This window comes from Colletotrichum abscissum (assembly GCF_030869225.1).
Source record: "Colletotrichum abscissum strain IMI 504890 chromosome Unknown Scaffold_14.1, whole genome shotgun sequence".
In the NCBI taxonomy this organism is placed as follows: Eukaryota; Fungi; Ascomycota; class Sordariomycetes; order Glomerellales; family Glomerellaceae; genus Colletotrichum; species Colletotrichum abscissum.
In genome coordinates this window covers 1,025,935-1,044,174 of record NW_026850032.1, presented here as the reverse complement: position 1 = coordinate 1,044,174, position 18,240 = coordinate 1,025,935, and the positions used below count along the sequence as shown (strand labels likewise).

Here is an 18,240-nt window from a genome sequence, read left to right as displayed (position 1 = left end):
TTTTCATTCTCTTCATGTCTGGGGCCACTCAATGTACGCATGATCGCGAATTATAAGTTAGATTTACCTCCTCCAAGCTCAATAGTCAAAAGGAATGAAGATAGGTGGGATCCTCGGATCGTAGGAACCAAGACACCCGTAATTTCAAATGTGGCTTTACTTGAACTGAAGCTTCCAAATCCTGGTTCTACAGTTGATCATTTTTTTCTTTCTTAATTCTTCTTCCTTGTTACTTTTCTCTTTCGCATTTTGTGACTACTGCTGGGTATAGCCGCATGAGACAAACCAATAGCCTAAACTCAGATATGCCACTTGTTGATGTCTCTATTTTTGTATCGACTCGTTGCGATTCAACACCAGGTAAGCTTCCTGTGAAAAACCGAGGAGACACGGGCACACCATATCTGTGACCAAAGAGGCCCTTGTCCCGTGAAGCCACCGCCTTCTACGCCCCATCACAGCGTTCCCCTCGATGCAAGTCTAGTCGAGTTCGAATCTGCGCATCGAGATTGTTCAGATATACACATTTATCCCAGTGAGACACGATGAACCCACGTTCAGTGCCGGAAAGCATGCACTTCGCGCCTCCACCACCCGATGAAGTCACTTGTCGACACATCAATACCCAGGTCCTTGAGAGCCCGCGTGCTAAGATGACAGTCGTACGGCCGCTGGACACTCGCGTTCGGGTCGTTGCCCTCCGTGTTCGCAATGATGCCGTCCATGGAGAGATCCATAATATCCGCAAACTTTTGGCAAATTTCGTACTTTGTCATCTTGTCCTCGCTGGAAAACTGCAGGATCTTGGGGAACGAGCTACGGTCCTCGGCCCCGAGGTACTTTTCGGCGATATCTGCAGTCCTCGTCAGCCATGTACGTTCGTTGCTCTCGTTAAGCAGCTCGCGACTTACCATGACACACGCGCCCAATATCCTCCGTGTTGGTCGGGTACCGAATCGCCCAGTGATCCATCTTCACCTTGGCGCCCCCGTCCTGCGTCTTCCACAGCGTGTCCATGAGAACATTGGTTGCGCTCTCCGCCGGCGTGTCCGCCTTTCCGTACAGCACAGGCACACGAAGGACGAGACCCAGCCCCGCGCGGCCGGCAGCCCTGTACTCCTCCAGTACGGCGCGCTCGCCGTCCAGCTTGGTCTGGCCATAGAGGTTCGTCGGCCCCGTCTCCGCTTCAGCCTCGTAGGGGGCGTCACCTTGCTTTCCCGAGAAGACGTAGTCGGTCGAGATGTAGATGAGCAAGGTCGAGCGGGCGGCGCAGAGCTTGGCGAGAGACCGTGTGGCCACGACGTTGAGGGCGCGGGCGGCGTCCGGGTCGCTGTCCACTTTGTCTGGGAACCTCTGGGCGGCGCCTGTTTATACTATTGTGTGAGCTTGTGCTGAATTTTTTTGTCTTATGCAGAGGATGCTGGTGTACATACAGTGCACAACTACCTGAGGCCTACCATGATCGTCAGTAAGGTATGGTACAGGCTATCAGCATGATGAAGGTGGCCTTACTTGGATTCATCAAGAAACTTTTCAACATCAGAGGTCTTGCCGAGTTCGACTTTGAAGACGGAGACGCCATCAGCGCGAGAGTATCCCGTACCCTTGACGTTCCAACTCTTCATGTCAAACGCCCGCGCTACCTGTCTTCCGAGGAGACCAGTGGCTCCGGTCACAACCACATCTTTACCCGCCATGTTGGGGAATAGCAGGTGAGTTTTAGTGTAGGAGGATGGTGTCTAAAATAAAATAGCGAGCCTTCTCTGTTTCTGGCTGGGTTCCGCTCTAATGTAGGCGTATAGTGAACGTGTCGAACTGGATATCATTCAATTACATGGAAAGCTCTGGTACCGTCGACTACCCCGCGGTGGGGTTCGCGACCCGACCGTTGCGGGACACCCAATTGGGCCAACTCGCATAATTACATCATCCTCATCTAATGCATACCGAAGGTGAGGTATTCCACCTCAGGCTTGCTCCTGACTTCATCACGGCTTTCATCCAACTTTCTTTTCAACTTCAGATGAACATGTCCATCAAAGCCTCAATCCAGCGGAACGGATGGTTCCGAACAACTTGCAAAGATGGGATCGATGGGGGGCCCAGCCCGTGAGCATTGACGTTCCAAAAGAAGACTCGCCTCAACTTCTGGAATCGTCCCCAATTTGAATGATCGACTGACAGGTATGCGGCTGCGCAACGCCTCGTGCCGAAAGACTCGGCGGCAGGCAAGAGGGAACGACCGCATCGCCCTTTCAGGCGGTATTATCTTCTCGTCTTTCTAGGCTTCAAGGGCTCCCTCTCGACCCGTAGCTGGTGGTACGAGCCACGGTTGAACAATGCCGTCAACCCTCGATCCTTGACGTCGAGTCATGGCAATTTTTTCGACCATATTCCGCCTACACTGCAAGATTCCTAGCCCCGTTTTACACAGCTCGCGATATCTCGCACCAGGTCTAACGTTATCTTTCATCACAGCTATCTGACAACGTGGTCTGGCTGCAAAGTTAGTACTTTTGTACCTCGATACCGCACCACGACTCCTCTGGGGAAATTCATTTCGGAGAGATACGAGCGGCTAGCACTGATCGAGACACGGTGCCTAGGCCGATCATGTTCTCTTCAGCGGTGAACCTGAAGCTTTGCGCCCTACATTATCCGTGCCAATGCCTGCTGGACATGCGCCCTTCTAGCTCGAAAGCATGCACAGGGAGACCCTCGCCAGGACCGCATGCGATCATCCGACCCCATCCTCTCTTCGAGTATGGCTTGCGTAGCGGGGAGCCTATCTTCTGCCCTACCTCATGCAGAGGAAGATTTTGGCAGCTTCCCATACGAAGAAACGTTAGAGGCGCCAGTCAACAACCCTGCCATAGATTTATCTATCAGAGCTTGATACGAGCATTTCAGAACTTGGTACAGATACAGCGCCGGCGTATGCAGAGTTCAGCAGGAGAAGCAATAGTGCCTTGGACGGGCAAAACTCAATTCGCAAAGTACCAATTCTACCAACTGATGAGTAGACGATGAGAAAATTCGTAAGATTACAGCTTGGGGCCCTTCCAAAAAGATAAGGCACATAGAAAGTGAGAGTGAAGGATGGCGCAATGCCACGACTCGGTCCGGCATGCGCAATATCGCTAGGAACATTCCTCGAGACTTGAAAGTTGGAAAGTGGTCTTTCATACCCGGCCCAGATTCTCCGCTCCGGATGGCATCGTCGTTCCATCCGTGGAGTAGGTGACAAGGGCGTTGTGACTGTTCATTCGAAAGAGAAAAGGGAAGAAACGAGGCAGCTAGACTCTCTCTCTCTGAAAATGGCGCGACAGGGAAAACCGTCATCGTCGGATAGGTGGCGGTTGCTACCATGCTCAACTCTCTTATCCCTTCCGGCGGGTGAATTGTTACAGCCGCAAAGCCCCTCTGTCATTGTCGCTGCGTTCCAAGGCATTTTGCTCGAAATACTACATTCTGCGATTCATGTAGGTTGATGTGTAGTCGAAAACCGGGGGCGCTGGAGGTTGCAAACTCTCTTACAGGTTGCAGAGCCGCGAAGACTCGTCAGCCCAAATCATGCGGGGGGCAATAGAACAGCCCTGATATGGGCCATTCGTGCAATGTCGAAGCGATGAGGTTCCATTGAGCAAGTGTCAAGTTGAGTGACAACAGTTTCCAGGTGGGGGTGTGTGCGTGAACTCTCTATTTCTGTTTCCTGGGTCAGCTTGATGCTATAACACAGCATCTTAATACATGCAGTCCCAGTGGAGGGTTCGTCTTTGGTCTATCTAATTGTTCGTTCACGCCCACCGCATCCCACCTCAAAGTGAGGTGGCAATAGGACGAATTCGCTATGTGGTTTGGTATTCTTGTATACATGGTCATCAATAGTTAAAAAAGCAACTTGCATCAGAAAGGCAGACGAGGTTCCCGCCCTCACTTCTTCAGAAACTTCCCGAGCTGGTCGTCGAATATAGCTTTGCGTCGTAATCGCGTTTGCCCGCACCCGCATCCCTATCCCTATCCCTAGGCGCAGCATCTCTCCTCCCGCCACCCCCACGCGGCGTCGAATCCCTTCGTTCGTCGTACACGATATTCACTTCCGTCGTGCGCATGATCCCGTCGTACGTCATAATCTCCTCCTCGCTCGTAGTGGGTGAGTGGCCCCGGATCTCGGACCGGCCTTTCATGCTCTTGAGCTGAAACGCGTCGGCGGCGTTGCGCGCGGTATTCGAGCGGCCTCTGGTTCCCGTCGTGGCCGTGGCCGTCGCCACCGTGTTGCGGGACTTCTTGGTCGGATCGCCGCTGCGCACGTAGCCGCCTCCATAGCGACCGTTGGAGGAGCTCTTGAGGGAGGCGAAGAACTTGGGGAACCAACGGAGGAAGAGGCCGCGCAGCGCGGGAGCAGAGGCTGTGATGATGGCTAGGTTCGTTTCGACGGCGGAGTAGGTGAAGCGGATGTCGTAGGTCGGGTCTTGCTGGTTGATGTGATAGGATATCTCGATTAGCCATGCGAGGCGGAGGACACTGACGGCGGTGACACTACGAGATGAAGGTGTATTAGCAAAAGGGGAGGTATGCCCGGAAGTTGCATATGTCATGGCCTTGTGACTTACACAGCGCCGAGCCCAAATACTGCAAGAAGCGCCATCTTGACGCGGAGAGGCATCTTGAGCCCGAGGAAGATCCAAAAGGGCAAGGCTAGGGCCAACACGTCGGTGAAGATGGTGAGGGAGGCGGTGCTGACGTAGAAGGCGGCCATGTCGATACACTTGCCCTCCGTCGGCGGGTTCCGACCCGCCTTTTCCCAAAAGTAACTGATGGGCTGGCACTGGAAGATGATCGTCGTGAAGATGGCGATGCCGAGCGCAATGTTGAAGACGTTAAGCGCGTGGATGGCGTACCGGACCGACCTCTTCTGGCCGCTGAGCCGCAGCAGGAACATGAGCACCGACGTCTTGACGATGGCCAGAATTGGGTTGTACAGCAGCTGGATGATGTAGTTCCAGAGGCTCCCGAGGCGGCTGTCGGCTTCGAGGGGTATGTCGCTGACGTGAATGCCGATGAATCCTAACCGCATTCCCATGTATGATGCTGCCGTCTCGGCAATGGAATCTGCCTGGAGGGTTCAATGTTGGTAACTACTTAGGGAGGTGAGATATTCGAGCTGTCAGACTTACCATGGCAAAGCAAATCAAGCCATCATCTGCATCGGCAAAGATTAGTTACAGTTCATTGGGAGAGGATGTCAACTCAGATCGAGGTCTTGGATTCAACTGACCCCAGCCAAATTGTTTGGTTGAGACTCGACTATACACCCGTAGGCCTACCACGAGGAGAGCAATCGTCGGAAAGAAGAATAGCACAAAGAAACCGGTATGTTGCAGAGAGGAATAAGGGTACGGATAGTCGTCGGTGATGGGTGGTAGCGCCGCCGAGGTGCTACTTGTGTCCCTTAACTGAGCCGCGTGGACCAGCGCCGCTACGGCCTGAGACATGTTGGACGTCCTCGATCTTCGTCAGATTGAGAGTTCTGCCAAGGTGTATACCAGTTTTCATTTCAAGCTCAAGAGAGCCTTGACCAACGAACGGGGGTCAGATATCTGATGCGAGGGCGTGGGAAACGGTTCAGAAAGACAGGATGGGGATAGAGGTAGATTCTATATGCCATTGCCCTCCTGGGGTAAGAATGCAGCTTGCTTGCAAAGGAAACGCCTTTTTATTCAAACTCTTCTTGCACGTCTTGAAGTGAAAGACGTACAACTCAGGTAGGGGTGGCCACACAGGTCAAAAAAGAGACGACAGAACTTGGCTACAAAGATGTAATGAAAAAGGTCAGCCTGTCTGCCTCTTCCTAGACTTGAAGCAAGACAGGGCCGGGAAACAGGAGAAGAAACGGAATAGCGGCAGGCAGGCAGGGCCAATCGAGGAGGACCTCTCGGTGGCCTTTGCCCTCTAGAGTCTGAACAGCTTTACACGAAATGTGGCGGCCCTGGCTTTCCAAAACAGATCCTGTTACCAGTCATGTGGGTGCGGCTGTGGGAAGAGAAACTGGAGCTGCTCTTTGGGGAGAAGGACGGAGGTGCTGGCAAATCCCTACACCAGGGTTCTTTTTTTCTCCCACACCCCCTTGGCGCCTGCTCCTGCTGCTTTACATCTGGCAAGGATATCATCTTCGCTGGCCAAGAGTTCGATCGATATCCTTGTGTTGGGCAGTCAAATTCTTAACGATGTAGGTACAGCCCCCGAGCACACATTGAGGGGGGTCGAGGAAGAACCCAGATGTTTGGGGCTTTCTTCCCAGTTCCACACCATCCCGCCGTCGATCTATGTGGGAATATGTCGCTGCTTGGGAGCCCAAACTGTAGATTTGCTTCTCCTCAATAAGAGACAGCGCCATGACTAGTAACCGTTGAGACTACCGGGCGTCAGTGGCGTACTAATAAAGCAACCTTCCCGTCCATTACACTCCTTCCATTGTCTTCCTTGACAGCTTCTGGACGTTGCAAAATGGTCTCATGTCTGTGAGTTCCCGTCAACAAGCTTACTTGGCAAAGATGGGGAGAGGGGTGTCGGGCTGTACGGATAGACCAGCGACTCCAGCCCGGAGTGGGAAGAGAGGGGCGGATGTGTCCCCCCGTTATGCTGCCCAACGAGGAAAAGAACCCGAAGCCGCTCGCATTTGCCCCCTCCTATCGCTCCATGGTGAGAAGGAATAGACTGTACGGATAGGCTGCTGTGTAAACTAAAGGCGAGCCTCGCTGCTCAAAGGCCGGCCTGTAGGAGCAGACCGTGGGACTGGGGGTGTGAGCGAGGACTGCGAGGGTGGGTTGCCTGCAGCGATCGCGGGCGGCCATCTGGCAGGCGTGGAGCAATGGAGCTTCATCGGAGTAGCATTTTCTTGGAGACTCTGGGTTATCGAACGATGGCTAGAGGTTGACGTACAGTCACTCGTGGGCCCAGGCCGGGGTTTGGATGGTTGTCACAGTTGTGTACTTGATGAGCGTTGGTGACTTCGTATAATTGTTGTTAGTGGCTAAGGACTGTGGCCGACGAACCCATGTTTCCAGGCCGAATCCCGGGATGCAGGTACACCGGGGTTCCGCAGCAAGTTCGGACCAGGTGAAACCAACCTGGAATTACACACGACACTACAGATACGCTGAGCTTGCGAACCTGGGACTTTTCGCTAGCGCAGCTGCGGCCGCCGTTGAGCGAATTGCTGAGTTGGGCATCGAGCCGTGTTTACTGCTTCTGCAGTCTCTGCATACAAAGTGCATGTACTCCGTAGGGATGCTTGTAGGTACGGATAGGCAGTAGGAATAGGGGCCCCGTCTCGCTCTTCAATACTTGGTTAGGGAAGGGAGGCGACAAGACGCGAGAGAGTGATGTGTATACTTGTGAAAGAGCAGGAACTCGGAAGCCGAGATTGGCGGATATGGCTAGACTCTCCTACCCAAGTTCTATGCATGCGGCCTCTAGTTCTCGCGAGGCCGACGGGATTGGGTTGACAGCTGACGAAGACTGAAGCAAGTTCTCTGAAGAACTGACGGGTCTCCTGAAGAAATCCATGCATTGCCACCGGCGGCACAGCAGATTACCCACGGGAAGTCCCATGTGTCTCGGCTTTCCCACGTTGACATGAAGAAGAAAGAAAAAAGACGCAGGTCCGTCGGGAACTTTACGACTGCCGTGCTGTCACACCTACTTTCTGCTTGCTTTGCCGCGAATTCGGTGACGTGCTGCGTATTGAAGATTCCCGATGTTTTGGTATCTGACATCGACTTGTCATAGACGTCCACCATCACCAAAACGTCTATAGATGGCACTGCCCTCCCCAACTAACACCCCAGAACAAGGCGCCGAAACTGATAAGATATCGGAAAACCCGTATTGTTGCAGAGATCCAAAGGTGGTCTTTGCTTTGAATGATCACCTCGCGGGAAGACAGGGCGCGGCACCCGATGGTCCGACAGGATTTGCAAGCCCGCTGCCCCCGCCGAGCATATATTAATTCGCCCTCAATCTATTCTGCGCGGGACAGGGGTTGCCAACACCCGGGCCACTCTCCCTCCACGTCATGCATGCCGACCAACCGGCAGGCAAAGGTGTGAGTGAGTGAGAACAAAAAAGAAAGAAGGAGTTTCGGCCTCGAGGTGATCCTACTGCACCATGCCGCAGAATTGTTCTCCCAAGCCCTTCCTCTTCTCTTGACAATTTCGGATGAATGCTCGCTCAGTAAGCCCTCCCTTTTGTCGCTACGAGTCTTCGTTTCCGTAATGTGGGCGGCCAACAACATATCACACTTACATCCACAACTCAGCAGTGTCGTCGTGACAGGCTTAAGCTTTCGTCTCAAGAGAAAGATAAAAAAAGGGATGATGGGTTCTTTACGAACCTAAACACGTCGGGAGCAAAACGAAACAGCCGGATCGTGGTCATAACATGGAGAATCCCTCTCTTCTATCGAGCGTGTCTCCGCCATCCTCAAGGCTCGACCCCTTGGTACATGACTGAATCGCTAGTGAAATACCGTTCGCAGTCCTTGCGCTCATCTTTGCGCCAGGAGTGACTGTGCCTTGATCACATGGTGACCTCTCTGTTCTTTATCCAGAGCCAACCAAACAAGGAGAATTGTGCGAGAAAAGGATTTCGGGGACTTTGTGTAAGACCGGCTTCAACCTTGCTGTCTTCTTACCAGCCAAATCTGGCAACTGGCTGGGATACCGCGGACAGCTGAGGGGGCCTATAATCCTTGCGATGAAGAATCTTGCGTATGCAAATCTCCCATACAAAATACATGCCCGCCTGAGCTAGCGTTGGACTGTTGGTTGTTGGTTATGTTCTTGTGCGGCCGTGTGGACCTAAATATGAGTAGCAAAACGGACCAAGTGGAACCTTTCGTGGAGTACGAAGAAGGAAAGAAGCAATGAAAAAGACGAGAAGCTCAAGAGTGTTGCAGAAATCTTGTTGGAATGTAACAACTTGACTCGCTCAATAGACGTTGCCTTACCTAAAACTTTACTCTCAGCTCAGACGGTTCATCCAATTCCAGAGTTTTGAAAGTCAACACAACGAGGCTTGAACTGACATTGCTAAACATGCCTGCCTGAACAATCTCATGTGACGAGTACTCATTCCGAGCGGATTTCCCAAGCTAGACTCCTGCTCCGTTGACCGTTGATGCGCACTGGCATGCCGTAGGACGGCGAACCTACCGACCGGCCGGCCACCTTGCGCCGGCTCGCAGCAACTTGCAAGACCAAGGGCCGAGTTGGCAACTGTACATGCAAGGGCCGGGGCCATAATCCCTGAGGGCGAAAGAGTTGCGGGGGGCCACCATCTCGGCCAAGGTTGCCAAGATCCAGGCTCCGATGTGCAACGTCCAGCCACTCAACGGACGCGCAGTCCGCACCGGACCCTTGCCGGTGCCGACTCCAAGTGGAGATGAAGCTGCAGGTCTGTTGGACCGGCCAGGTCCTCTTCTCTCTCTCCTGTGACTACTGAGTACTCTGTGGGCATGTGAGTGACTTTTTGTGTTGTGCTAACTCCAAAGTCCATGAGACTCTTTGGCCACAGCTCCGAGCATGGCAACCTCGCCTCCAGGATTGCCCCTAACCCATCATCTCCCACGAGGAGGTCAGCATTGTTCATCTCCCTCGGACGGGGTCTCGTCTCTGGTAGGATTCACTTCAATGCCTGCTATCAACGAGCACATTTGACCAATTCTGGAACCCCAGGCGAAGGATGCTTGCCACGCATCCGCCGCTATCAGTTGCTCCGGAGAGAAGTCTCGGCCGTCAATATTGGGCTCTTCCTCGTTCTTGTCCCTTTGCCGCCTTCACGCCCCCTCTTTTATGGCCTCCTGAGAAAGGTATGGGTTCTATCCGTACGGATAGTGTAGAATAGCCCTTGCAAACATTGCCTCTCGGCCGTGGACCGTGGATGCTTTGACCTACATCAATACGCAATAAGGTAATGCCTCCCAGACGTACAGCAACACTATTGCCATCGAGCCCACTCCTGCCCGCTATTATACCTCGTCGACCATCGTTCGATTCCCTTCTAGGTGGCATAGCACATGTTGGTTCTCGTCCTTTGCAAACGGGTATCCCACCGCTTCGGCCTCTCTACCGTCTGTTCCCATTATCCAACGGTCCAACGTTCCATTTGCTCATCTCGGTCTCCACGCGTTCACCCCGCTGTTGTCGTTGGAAGAACCGCGAATTAGATCTGCGAGGTCTTATATTTGAAGCACTTCGTCCCATCTCTGTTGATTGTCTCTTACTGCTCCCCATCCGTCCATCGGCAGCACTCGTGTCTGACCCCACGTGGTAACCATGTCTTCGATGCGTTCCCTCTTGACGGCGGCTCTGCTGTCTGTCAGCCACTTGGCTGCGGCCCAGACTATCGTCGTCGACGGTCAAGAAGTTGGTGAGTATTCTACCGTCTATTCAAACCTTCAAAGACTGAGGTAACTGACTTATACGCTCTAGCCGCCGACGCCTCGACTGTTGCCCCGGCCGCTGAGGTTGCTGACGTCTCCATCGCCAGCACCTCTGCCGGCCTTTCTGAAGGGGAAAAGCTTCAGCTCACCGATGCCGTCCTTGCCAACCTCACAGCGCTCCAGCTGTCCAACATCTCCCTGTTTGGCTTCGAGGATGGATCTTCGGTCAAAAAGAGATCGCTCTTTGGCCGATGCAAGACCTATCCCGGAGACCTCCTGTACCCGATCGGCCTTGTCTGGGACATCTTCAATCTCCTTCTGGGAGGTGCTCTCACCAAAACCATCCCCGAGGCCTCTGTCTGCTACGATGATTTCGGCAACTACGATCAGGCAAAGTGCGACTTCTTGACCGCCAACTGGGTCAACGGATCATACTACCACACCGAGGACCCCACGGCCATTAACGCCGTCCTCTTTGAGGGCCTCAACTGCATGCCCCCTACCATCAATGTCGGCGAGACCAACTGCAAGGTCGGCGGCCTGCCTTCCTACGTTGTCGAGGCCACCACCGTTGCCCACGTCCAGCTGGCCGTCAACTTTGCACGCAACCTCAACCTCCGCCTCGTCGTCAAGAACACTGGCCATGACTTTGGCGCAAAATCTACCGGCTACGGTGCCCTATCCATCTGGACACATAAGTTCAAGAACATTGACTTTTACGAGAGCTACCAGCAGGACTCGTACAGCGGTCCTGCTTTCAAGCTCGGCGCCGGCGTCCAGGCGTACGAGATCTACGAGGCTGCCAACAAGTACGGTGTCACCGCTGTCGGCGGAGAGGGACAGACCGTGGGTGTCATGGGCGGTTACGTCCAGGGCGGCGGGCACAGCCCCATGTCCGGTCTGTACGGCATGGCGGCGGACAATGTCCTCTCCTTCGAAGTCGTCACTGCCGACGGCCGCTTCGTGACAGCCAGCGAATCCCAGAACTCTGACCTATTCTGGGCCATCCGCGGTGGTGGCGGCTCCACGTACGGCGTTGTCACCTCTGCCGTCGTCAAGGCACAGCCCAAGATGAACATCACTACCATGACCTTTGCCTTCTCCAGCGGTGACAACTTGACCACCGACCAGTTCTGGACCGCGCTGCGCTTCTACTTTGACGGCTTTGTCGAGTACGCTGTCGACAACGCCAACTACGGATACTTCCGCATCCAGAACCTCGGCACCTCCTTCGCCTTCGACATGGGCCCTTGGTGGGCACCCAACATGACAAAGACCGAGCTCGCTGCTCTCGCGGCTCCCCTCTTTGCCAAGTGGGCCGCGATAGGCCTCGTCGTCGAGCCCGTTTACACCGAGTACGACAACTTCTACTCGGCCTGGCAAAACTCGTTCCCGCTGGAGCCCTGGGGATCCAACGCCATCCGCCAAGCCAGCCGTCTCTTCCCCAGAGCCAACTGGGAAGACGAGACCAAGCTCAACGCCACCTTTGAGGCCATCAAGTCCGTCTCCGAGGAGGGCGGCTACATCGTGGCCTTCAACATGATGGCGGCGCCCAAGACGGGGTACCCCGACAACGCCGTCAACCCGGCGTGGCGCGAGGCCGTCATGCACTGCATCACCGCCGCCCTCTGGGACCCGACCGCCAACGATACCGTCATCAAGACGGCCAGCGACAAGCTCACGTTCGACTGGATGCAGCGCTGGCGCGACGTCTCCCCCGGCGCGGGCGCGTACATGTCCGAGTCGGACTACATCGAGCCCGACTTCACCCAGGCTTTTTGGGGTACAAAGTACGCAAAAGCCCTCGAGCTTAAGAAGAAGTATGACCCCAACGATGTCTTTTACGCGCAGAACGGCGTTGGGTCTGAGAGCTGGGAGATGTCGGAGATGATTATGGGCAACTTGCCTTCGCAGAACAGCAAGTTGTGCCGCAAGCAGTAGTGGATATCTGTTTTATGGTGTTGTGTAATCAAGCCGTCGGGGATATCTTAGGCGGTGTTCGAACTTCGATGTATATATTGCCGCTGTATATAAGAGTGGCTGGCTCGATTAGCTGCTTAGACCTTAGATCGCGGATCGTGAGATGATCTCATGACGCATTAGAATGGCGAACTTTACGTTCTTACTTACCTATTGGAACCTGAATTTTGATCTATTCCCATAAGCATGTCTTACTCCGACGAAAGTGACTATGTTTCATTCCTCGCAGTTCTCGTCGCAAGGCAGACGCAAAGCGGATCGCCAGGGTTAAGTCTTGTCCGGGCTGTATTGGGTGAGAAACCTGTCTTCATTGATTGCCAGTGACTTTGCCGGTTCTGAGAGATCAAACTCTTGGTCTCGGTGTATTTATTCGTCGAGGCATTCCAGGAAAAATACAGATAGCCAAATTGACAATAGTGTAAATGTGCACAAGTCACATAGCTCCCACGGATAACTAGACCTGCGGCTCTTCGTCTAGGATAGAATGACAATTAGTTTAGAAATAGTATAGAAACAACACCGAAAACCTCCATATTGTAAGTCCATCAGCCTATAAACAATCCAGCCAGAACTGACGAGAGAGTGGGTCACGAGAAAGGAAATCTGAATGAGGTAGAGCCCTTGCGATTCTTATGGTGAGGTTCATCTTGTTCCTCATGTCCATGAAAACGGCAGTCGCGTGCTGAGTTGCTCATGACTGGGACAAAAACTGGTGGCATTGTTGGTATACACGCCAGAAGGGAAAGGTCTCTGGGCCGGTACGAGCTCAATAATCTGCCACTGGCGTAGTTATGTATATGGAAGGAGGAAAGAGTGACCGAGGCCCATGGATTCTTTTGAAGTCAAAGTAGGTGCGAAAAAGTCGTTGCAAACGGCCCTTACCGCCTCCAAGTTACCTCTTTTGTGCCCTCGTATTCCAATAAGCACGAAAGTGCCAAAGCTCTTACAGCGGTGTAAGAGCAGTGTAGGAGCAGAAAGGAAGCTTGTTATTGGATCTTCAGCCATTTCTTCGTAGTACGAAGTTACTGAAGATATCAGTGTGAGTACATAGATTAAATATGAGATATAGTGTGCGGAATAGCAAAAGATTTATAGAAATGCTACGGGAGAGGAGAGTGACGGTTTATTTGGCTTTGGCGGTGTCATTTTCTGCGGTTTCTGAAGCATTACTTAGGTCACGAAGTGAATGAAGCCGAATGGCCATTGTAGAAGAAAGAGATCAAGATTCTAAAATAGGATTATTAATGAGCGAGTATTCGTGCTGTGGTGGAAGAAAATCTTTTCTATTGCGCTGGTTGTTTCTGCTGTTGCCGAGATGACGCTGGTTTGACGTGTTGAGGTAATGATCATCTGGTCTACTAAGTTGCATAAGCAATAAATACACCATTTGGAACAGTGTATCTTGGGTTTTTGCACAGTATATTAAGAGAAGATGTTCTGCTATCAAGAGAACGAGCGAGAGGTGGGAAATCAGAAGAGGGCATTGAAAGGAACGAGGCGCAGTATGGCGAATCAGGCATCTGTGCCACCTTCAGATGCACCAATGTTGCCCGACTGACGCTGCTCCCTCCACTCTCACTATCCAGTCTCGAAACCGCGTACAGTAAGCTGTTATTTGCAATTCAAACCCCAAAGGACAGCACAAGAACAACATCTGAAAGCATATGGCTTGTGAACACTGACAATTTGGTATTGGAAGAGGTCTCGGAGCCTTCGTCGATCAAGTATGCCATCCTGTCGCATACCTGGGCAGACGATGAGGTGACCTTTCAAGACTTCCACAACATCGAGCGAAGTGGCGCGAGACATAAGTCCGGGTTCTCCAAGATTCAGAAGACCTGTGAACTTGCGCGCCAACGAGGCCTTCACTATGCGTGGGTGGACACTTGCTGTATCGACAAGTCGAGCAGTGCAGAACTCAGCGAGGCTATCAATTCCATGTTCTCGTGGTACAAGGAGCCCGCCGTCTGCTTTGTCCTCCTGTCGGACTTACCAGCGTTTGAGAGGCTAGTCGAAAAGGTAGAAACGACGTGCGTCTTTCCCTACACCCAAAAGACATTCGCTGCCTGTCGATGGTTCACTCGAGGATGGACTTTACAAGAGCTCATTGCTCCGAGCGAGGTAGACTTCTTCGATTCCCAATGGGAGCAGTTCTCTCGGAAAGCCGATTGCCTTGATAAGCTGGAAGAAATTACCGGCATACGCCGCTCAGTTCTAGAGTCTTCCTGAAACTTACGACAGACTCCAACAGCAGTAGAGATGTCCTGGGCAGCATCTCGCAAAACGAAACGTGTCGAAGACCATGCCTACTCTCTTCTCGGCATTTTCGATATCAATATGCCAATGATATATGGCGAAGGATCCAAGGCCTTCCGTCGCCTTCAGGAGGAGATATCTCGAGAGACGAACGATCTGTCCCTGTTCGCATGGAAGGGCCATCCCCAGGGTTCTGTGGGATCTCAGATGTCCAGAGGCATCTTTGCGAGGTCGCCAAGCGAGTTTAGCTCCTGTTCAACAATGCAAAGGTTTGGCACGAGACAGGACTCACACAGCGAGTTCACTCTCACCAACAAAGGTGTTCGATTTGAGACGAAGTTGTACAAGTATACAAACGGGGCGTTTGTAATGTATCTGGGGTTTAGAATGCACGACACACCCGTCTGCATTGTTCTCACACGCACACTAGAAGGCTTCGTTCGAAGCGAACCTTGGTCGTTGACGTACAAGCCGTCCTGGAACCTATTCAGGGTTCCCAACATTTTCGTATTCCACGTCCAAAAGGAACTTTGAAGAAGATTTTGCTCTGACTCTTGCGTTGGGATGGGCCAGTCCGCGTCAACAGCCCTTCGCCGTACTTTACGGTTCTGATCGGTTGGTGGGCACTGACAAGCTACTGACGACCAGAAACGTCCTCCCGAATAACTTCCGGACCTTGTCAAAGACGATCTCGACTGGGGGAGTTCGCAAGAAGAGGCATTTGAGAAGGCACTTTTGAGCATTTGCACAAACCCTCGATTTCAGGCTACGGAGGTAGAGTTCGTCACCAAGAAGATAACTGATGGGCAACGTGGCTTTCGCATGGTTAAAGATTACCGCGCCACTTTCAGGGTCGAGTTAGAGATGCACCAAGATCACGACGGCATCATAACCTATCATGCTTCTCTGTCTGGCAAGATCTAAAGAGTGGAGAGTCGCAATGTTATGTTGACTTTGAAATCGACATGATCAGATTCAGCCTGATGGCCGGGAGTTGAGTGTACTATATCGCTCTATTCTGACTAATACTGAATTTCCTATGCACATCATATTCTAAGGCCGCAATATATTTAGGTATCACTGTAGGAGTTAAGACCACCGTTTTTATTTTTAAGGGACCAGTTCACCCGATCTAATGGATTTGGTCGACTATGCAACATTGTATTATTAGCCACCGATTTAATGTCCTGCCACATACAGTGTGCTGTAATTCCGGCTTTGGTCGGTTAAATATATTAAAGGAAACATATGATGGTCAATGGTGAAGCGCCCAAGAGCCACCAGACGGTGAAGATGGAATTAGCGACGTTGGGAACCGGGAAGCCGCGCGTAGGTGTATGCTTAAACCTTTCTCTTTTTCGACGATCCGGTGCCTCTCGTCTCTCTTCCGGAACTAGATTTGCCTAGAGACGTGTCACTCACAACTCCTCGACTTGTCAGCGGAGATGAGTGGTTGTGATGAAAGCTAACGGGAGGCTGACGGGAGCGAGCGACGTGAAGGTACGTACTGACCACCAGACCCGCTTAATTACCACGCTAGTCCAAAACGGAGCAGGCGCATAACCTGCCTTGCGAATTTCAAGGTGACATCTCTCTGATTTCTATCCAAACACAGCTTCACGAAGGCAGCCGATCATCATGGCCTCGATCGCAGCATCACTGGCCTCGGCCCTCCCGAAACCCAAGTACACTGGAGAAGATGAGGAAGCTCCCTCACGCGCTCTGCAACGCGGCCCCCGTATCGTTGGTGCCGGCCAGCTGGACGAGACGCAAATCGTGCTGAAGCGATCGGGCCCTCCACCATACCAACAGCGAGCAGGATGGCGACCGCGAGGACCCGAAGACTTTGGCGACGGTGGCGCGTTCCCCGAGATACCGATCGCTCAATACCCGCTCGACATGGGAAAGAAGGGCGCGACGACCAGCAACGCGCTCGCCATCCAGGTCGACGGCGAGGGCAAGCTCGACTACGGGGCCATTGCGCGTCAGGGCCACGCCGAAAACCGAATCGTTCATACCTCGTTCAAGGATCTCATTCCTCTTCGCCAGCGCGCCGACGCGGGCGAAATCGACCTGAGCCGACCCAGTCAAGAGGAGGTGGAAGCGACGGCGGAAAAGACGAAGAATGCACTGGCAGCACTGGTCAGCGGTGCCGTGGCCGCCCAGAAGCCAAAGACGCTCAGTGTCGGAAAGAGAAACGATCCGACATTTGTGCGATACACGCCAGCAAATCAGATGGGCGACAACTCGACCAAGCAGGACCGCATTATGAAGATTGTAGAGCGGCAAAGGGACCCGATGGAGCCTCCTAAGTTCAAGCACAAGAAGATCCCCCGTGGACCGCCAAGCCCGCCACCTCCTGTCCTGAGATCGCCGCCACGGAAGCTGACGGCAAAGGACCAGGAGGATTGGCGCATTCCCCCGCCGGTCTCCAACTGGAAGAACCCGAAGGGTTTCACCGTCCCCTTGGACAAGAGATTAGCGGCCGATGGACGCGGACTCCAGGACGTGGCGATCAACGACAAGTTTGCTCAATTTTCCGAAGCGCTGTACGTCGCAGACAGGCACGCCCGCGAGGAAGTCAGACAGCGTGCAGCCATGCAACAGCGTCTGGCAGAGAAGGAGAAGGCGCAAAAGGAGGAGAACCTCAGAATGCTGGCCCAGAAGGCTCGCGAAGAACGGGCCGGCGGCGGCAGACGGGACTCACGATCACGGTCACGGTCACGCAGCTACAGCGGCTCAGACTCGGAAGACTCAGACGGTTCGGAGGACTCTGAGATCCGGGAGAGAGAAAAGGCACGAAAGGAGCGCATGCGTGAGGAGGAGAGGAAGCTTCGCCAGTCACGTATGGGTGCCGAGAGGAGAGTGCAGGTCATGGCAAGAGAGCAAAACCGCGACATTTCGGAAAAGATTGCTCTTGGTCTTGCCAAACCTACCCAGTCCAAGGAAACCATGTATGACTCGAGACTTTTCAACCAGTCCAGCGGCTTCGACAGCGGCTTCAACGAGGACAACCACTACGACAAGCCGCTTTTCGCCGCTCAAGAGGCCATTGGCAGCATTTATAACCCGCGAGCCAACATGGACGATGAGGACGACGAGGCAGCAGGTGATAAGGAAATGGCCAAGATCCAAAAGACCAGTCGGTTCGGCGAGGCTTTGGGTAGGGGGACGTTCAAGGGCACAGAAGATGTCGAGGTCAGTACACCACTTCGAACGAGAGCAAAGGGCAGTGCTAACAAACATTTTCCACAGGCGAGAGAGGGACCAGTGCAGTTTGAAAAGGATGCCGGGGACCCCTTCAACGTGGACAAGTTCCTGTCCGAGGTGGAGCAAAACTCTTCGTCAAAGAGGGGTTACGGTCTTCAGGACGATGATTCTCGGCAGCCGAAGCGGGCGCGAGTAGACGAGGATGATGATTAAACTAGGCCGGTTTTCTTCTTGTTTCCATATAGCCAACCAAAAAAGCTTCTTGGCTTCATTGTACGACAAAGTAGGGGACGTTTTTTGGACTGGCATCAAGATGGGCGCCCTTATTCGGGGCATCGGAAACAGCCTCG

The 18,240-nt window shown here is 53.1% G+C and overlaps 6 protein-coding genes across 6 annotated transcripts; 3 read left to right on the top strand and 3 right to left on the bottom strand.

Moving 5' to 3' along the window:
* Positions 1-557: 557 nt before the first annotated feature.
* Positions 558-1,697, bottom strand: CABS01_06910 (RmlD substrate binding domain-containing protein; the record flags this gene model as incomplete). Its single annotated transcript, XM_060540275.1, has 4 exons — positions 558-853; positions 912-1,364; positions 1,434-1,453; positions 1,513-1,697. The coding sequence occupies 4 exons, from the start codon at positions 1,695-1,697 to the stop codon at positions 558-560; spliced, it is 954 nt and encodes a 317-aa protein (XP_060403959.1).
* A 322-nt stretch (positions 1,698-2,019) lies between these two features.
* On the bottom strand, positions 2,020-2,235 carry CABS01_06909 (uncharacterized protein; the record flags this gene model as incomplete). The annotated part of the gene is made up of 1 exon (XM_060540274.1): positions 2,020-2,235. A coding segment is annotated over one exon (216 nt), but the record flags the coding sequence as incomplete, so codon positions are not given.
* Positions 2,236-3,941: 1,706 nt separating this feature from the next.
* Positions 3,942-5,495, bottom strand: CABS01_06908 (CFEM domain-containing protein; the record flags this gene model as incomplete). Its single annotated transcript, XM_060540273.1, has 4 exons — positions 3,942-4,539; positions 4,614-5,116; positions 5,178-5,203; positions 5,279-5,495. 4 exons carry the CDS (start codon positions 5,493-5,495, stop codon positions 3,942-3,944), a joined length of 1,344 nt encoding a protein of 447 aa, XP_060403957.1.
* A 4,842-nt stretch (positions 5,496-10,337) lies between these two features.
* CABS01_06907 (FAD binding domain-containing protein) lies at positions 10,338-12,385 on the top strand (the record flags this gene model as incomplete). Its single annotated transcript, XM_060540272.1, has 2 exons — positions 10,338-10,431; positions 10,494-12,385. 2 exons carry the CDS (start codon positions 10,338-10,340, stop codon positions 12,383-12,385), a joined length of 1,986 nt encoding a protein of 661 aa, XP_060403956.1.
* A 1,574-nt stretch (positions 12,386-13,959) lies between these two features.
* On the top strand, positions 13,960-15,604 carry CABS01_06906 (uncharacterized protein; the record flags this gene model as incomplete). The annotated part of the gene is made up of 5 exons (XM_060540271.1): positions 13,960-14,027; positions 14,086-14,443; positions 14,666-14,999; positions 15,254-15,295; positions 15,366-15,604. The coding sequence occupies 5 exons, from the start codon at positions 13,960-13,962 to the stop codon at positions 15,602-15,604; spliced, it is 1,041 nt and encodes a 346-aa protein (XP_060403955.1).
* Positions 15,605-16,318: 714 nt separating this feature from the next.
* On the top strand, positions 16,319-18,103 carry CABS01_06905 (SKIP/SNW domain-containing protein; the record flags this gene model as incomplete). The annotated part of the gene is made up of 2 exons (XM_060540270.1): positions 16,319-17,878; positions 17,936-18,103. The coding sequence occupies 2 exons, from the start codon at positions 16,319-16,321 to the stop codon at positions 18,101-18,103; spliced, it is 1,728 nt and encodes a 575-aa protein (XP_060403954.1).
* Positions 18,104-18,240: the final 137 nt, after the last annotated feature.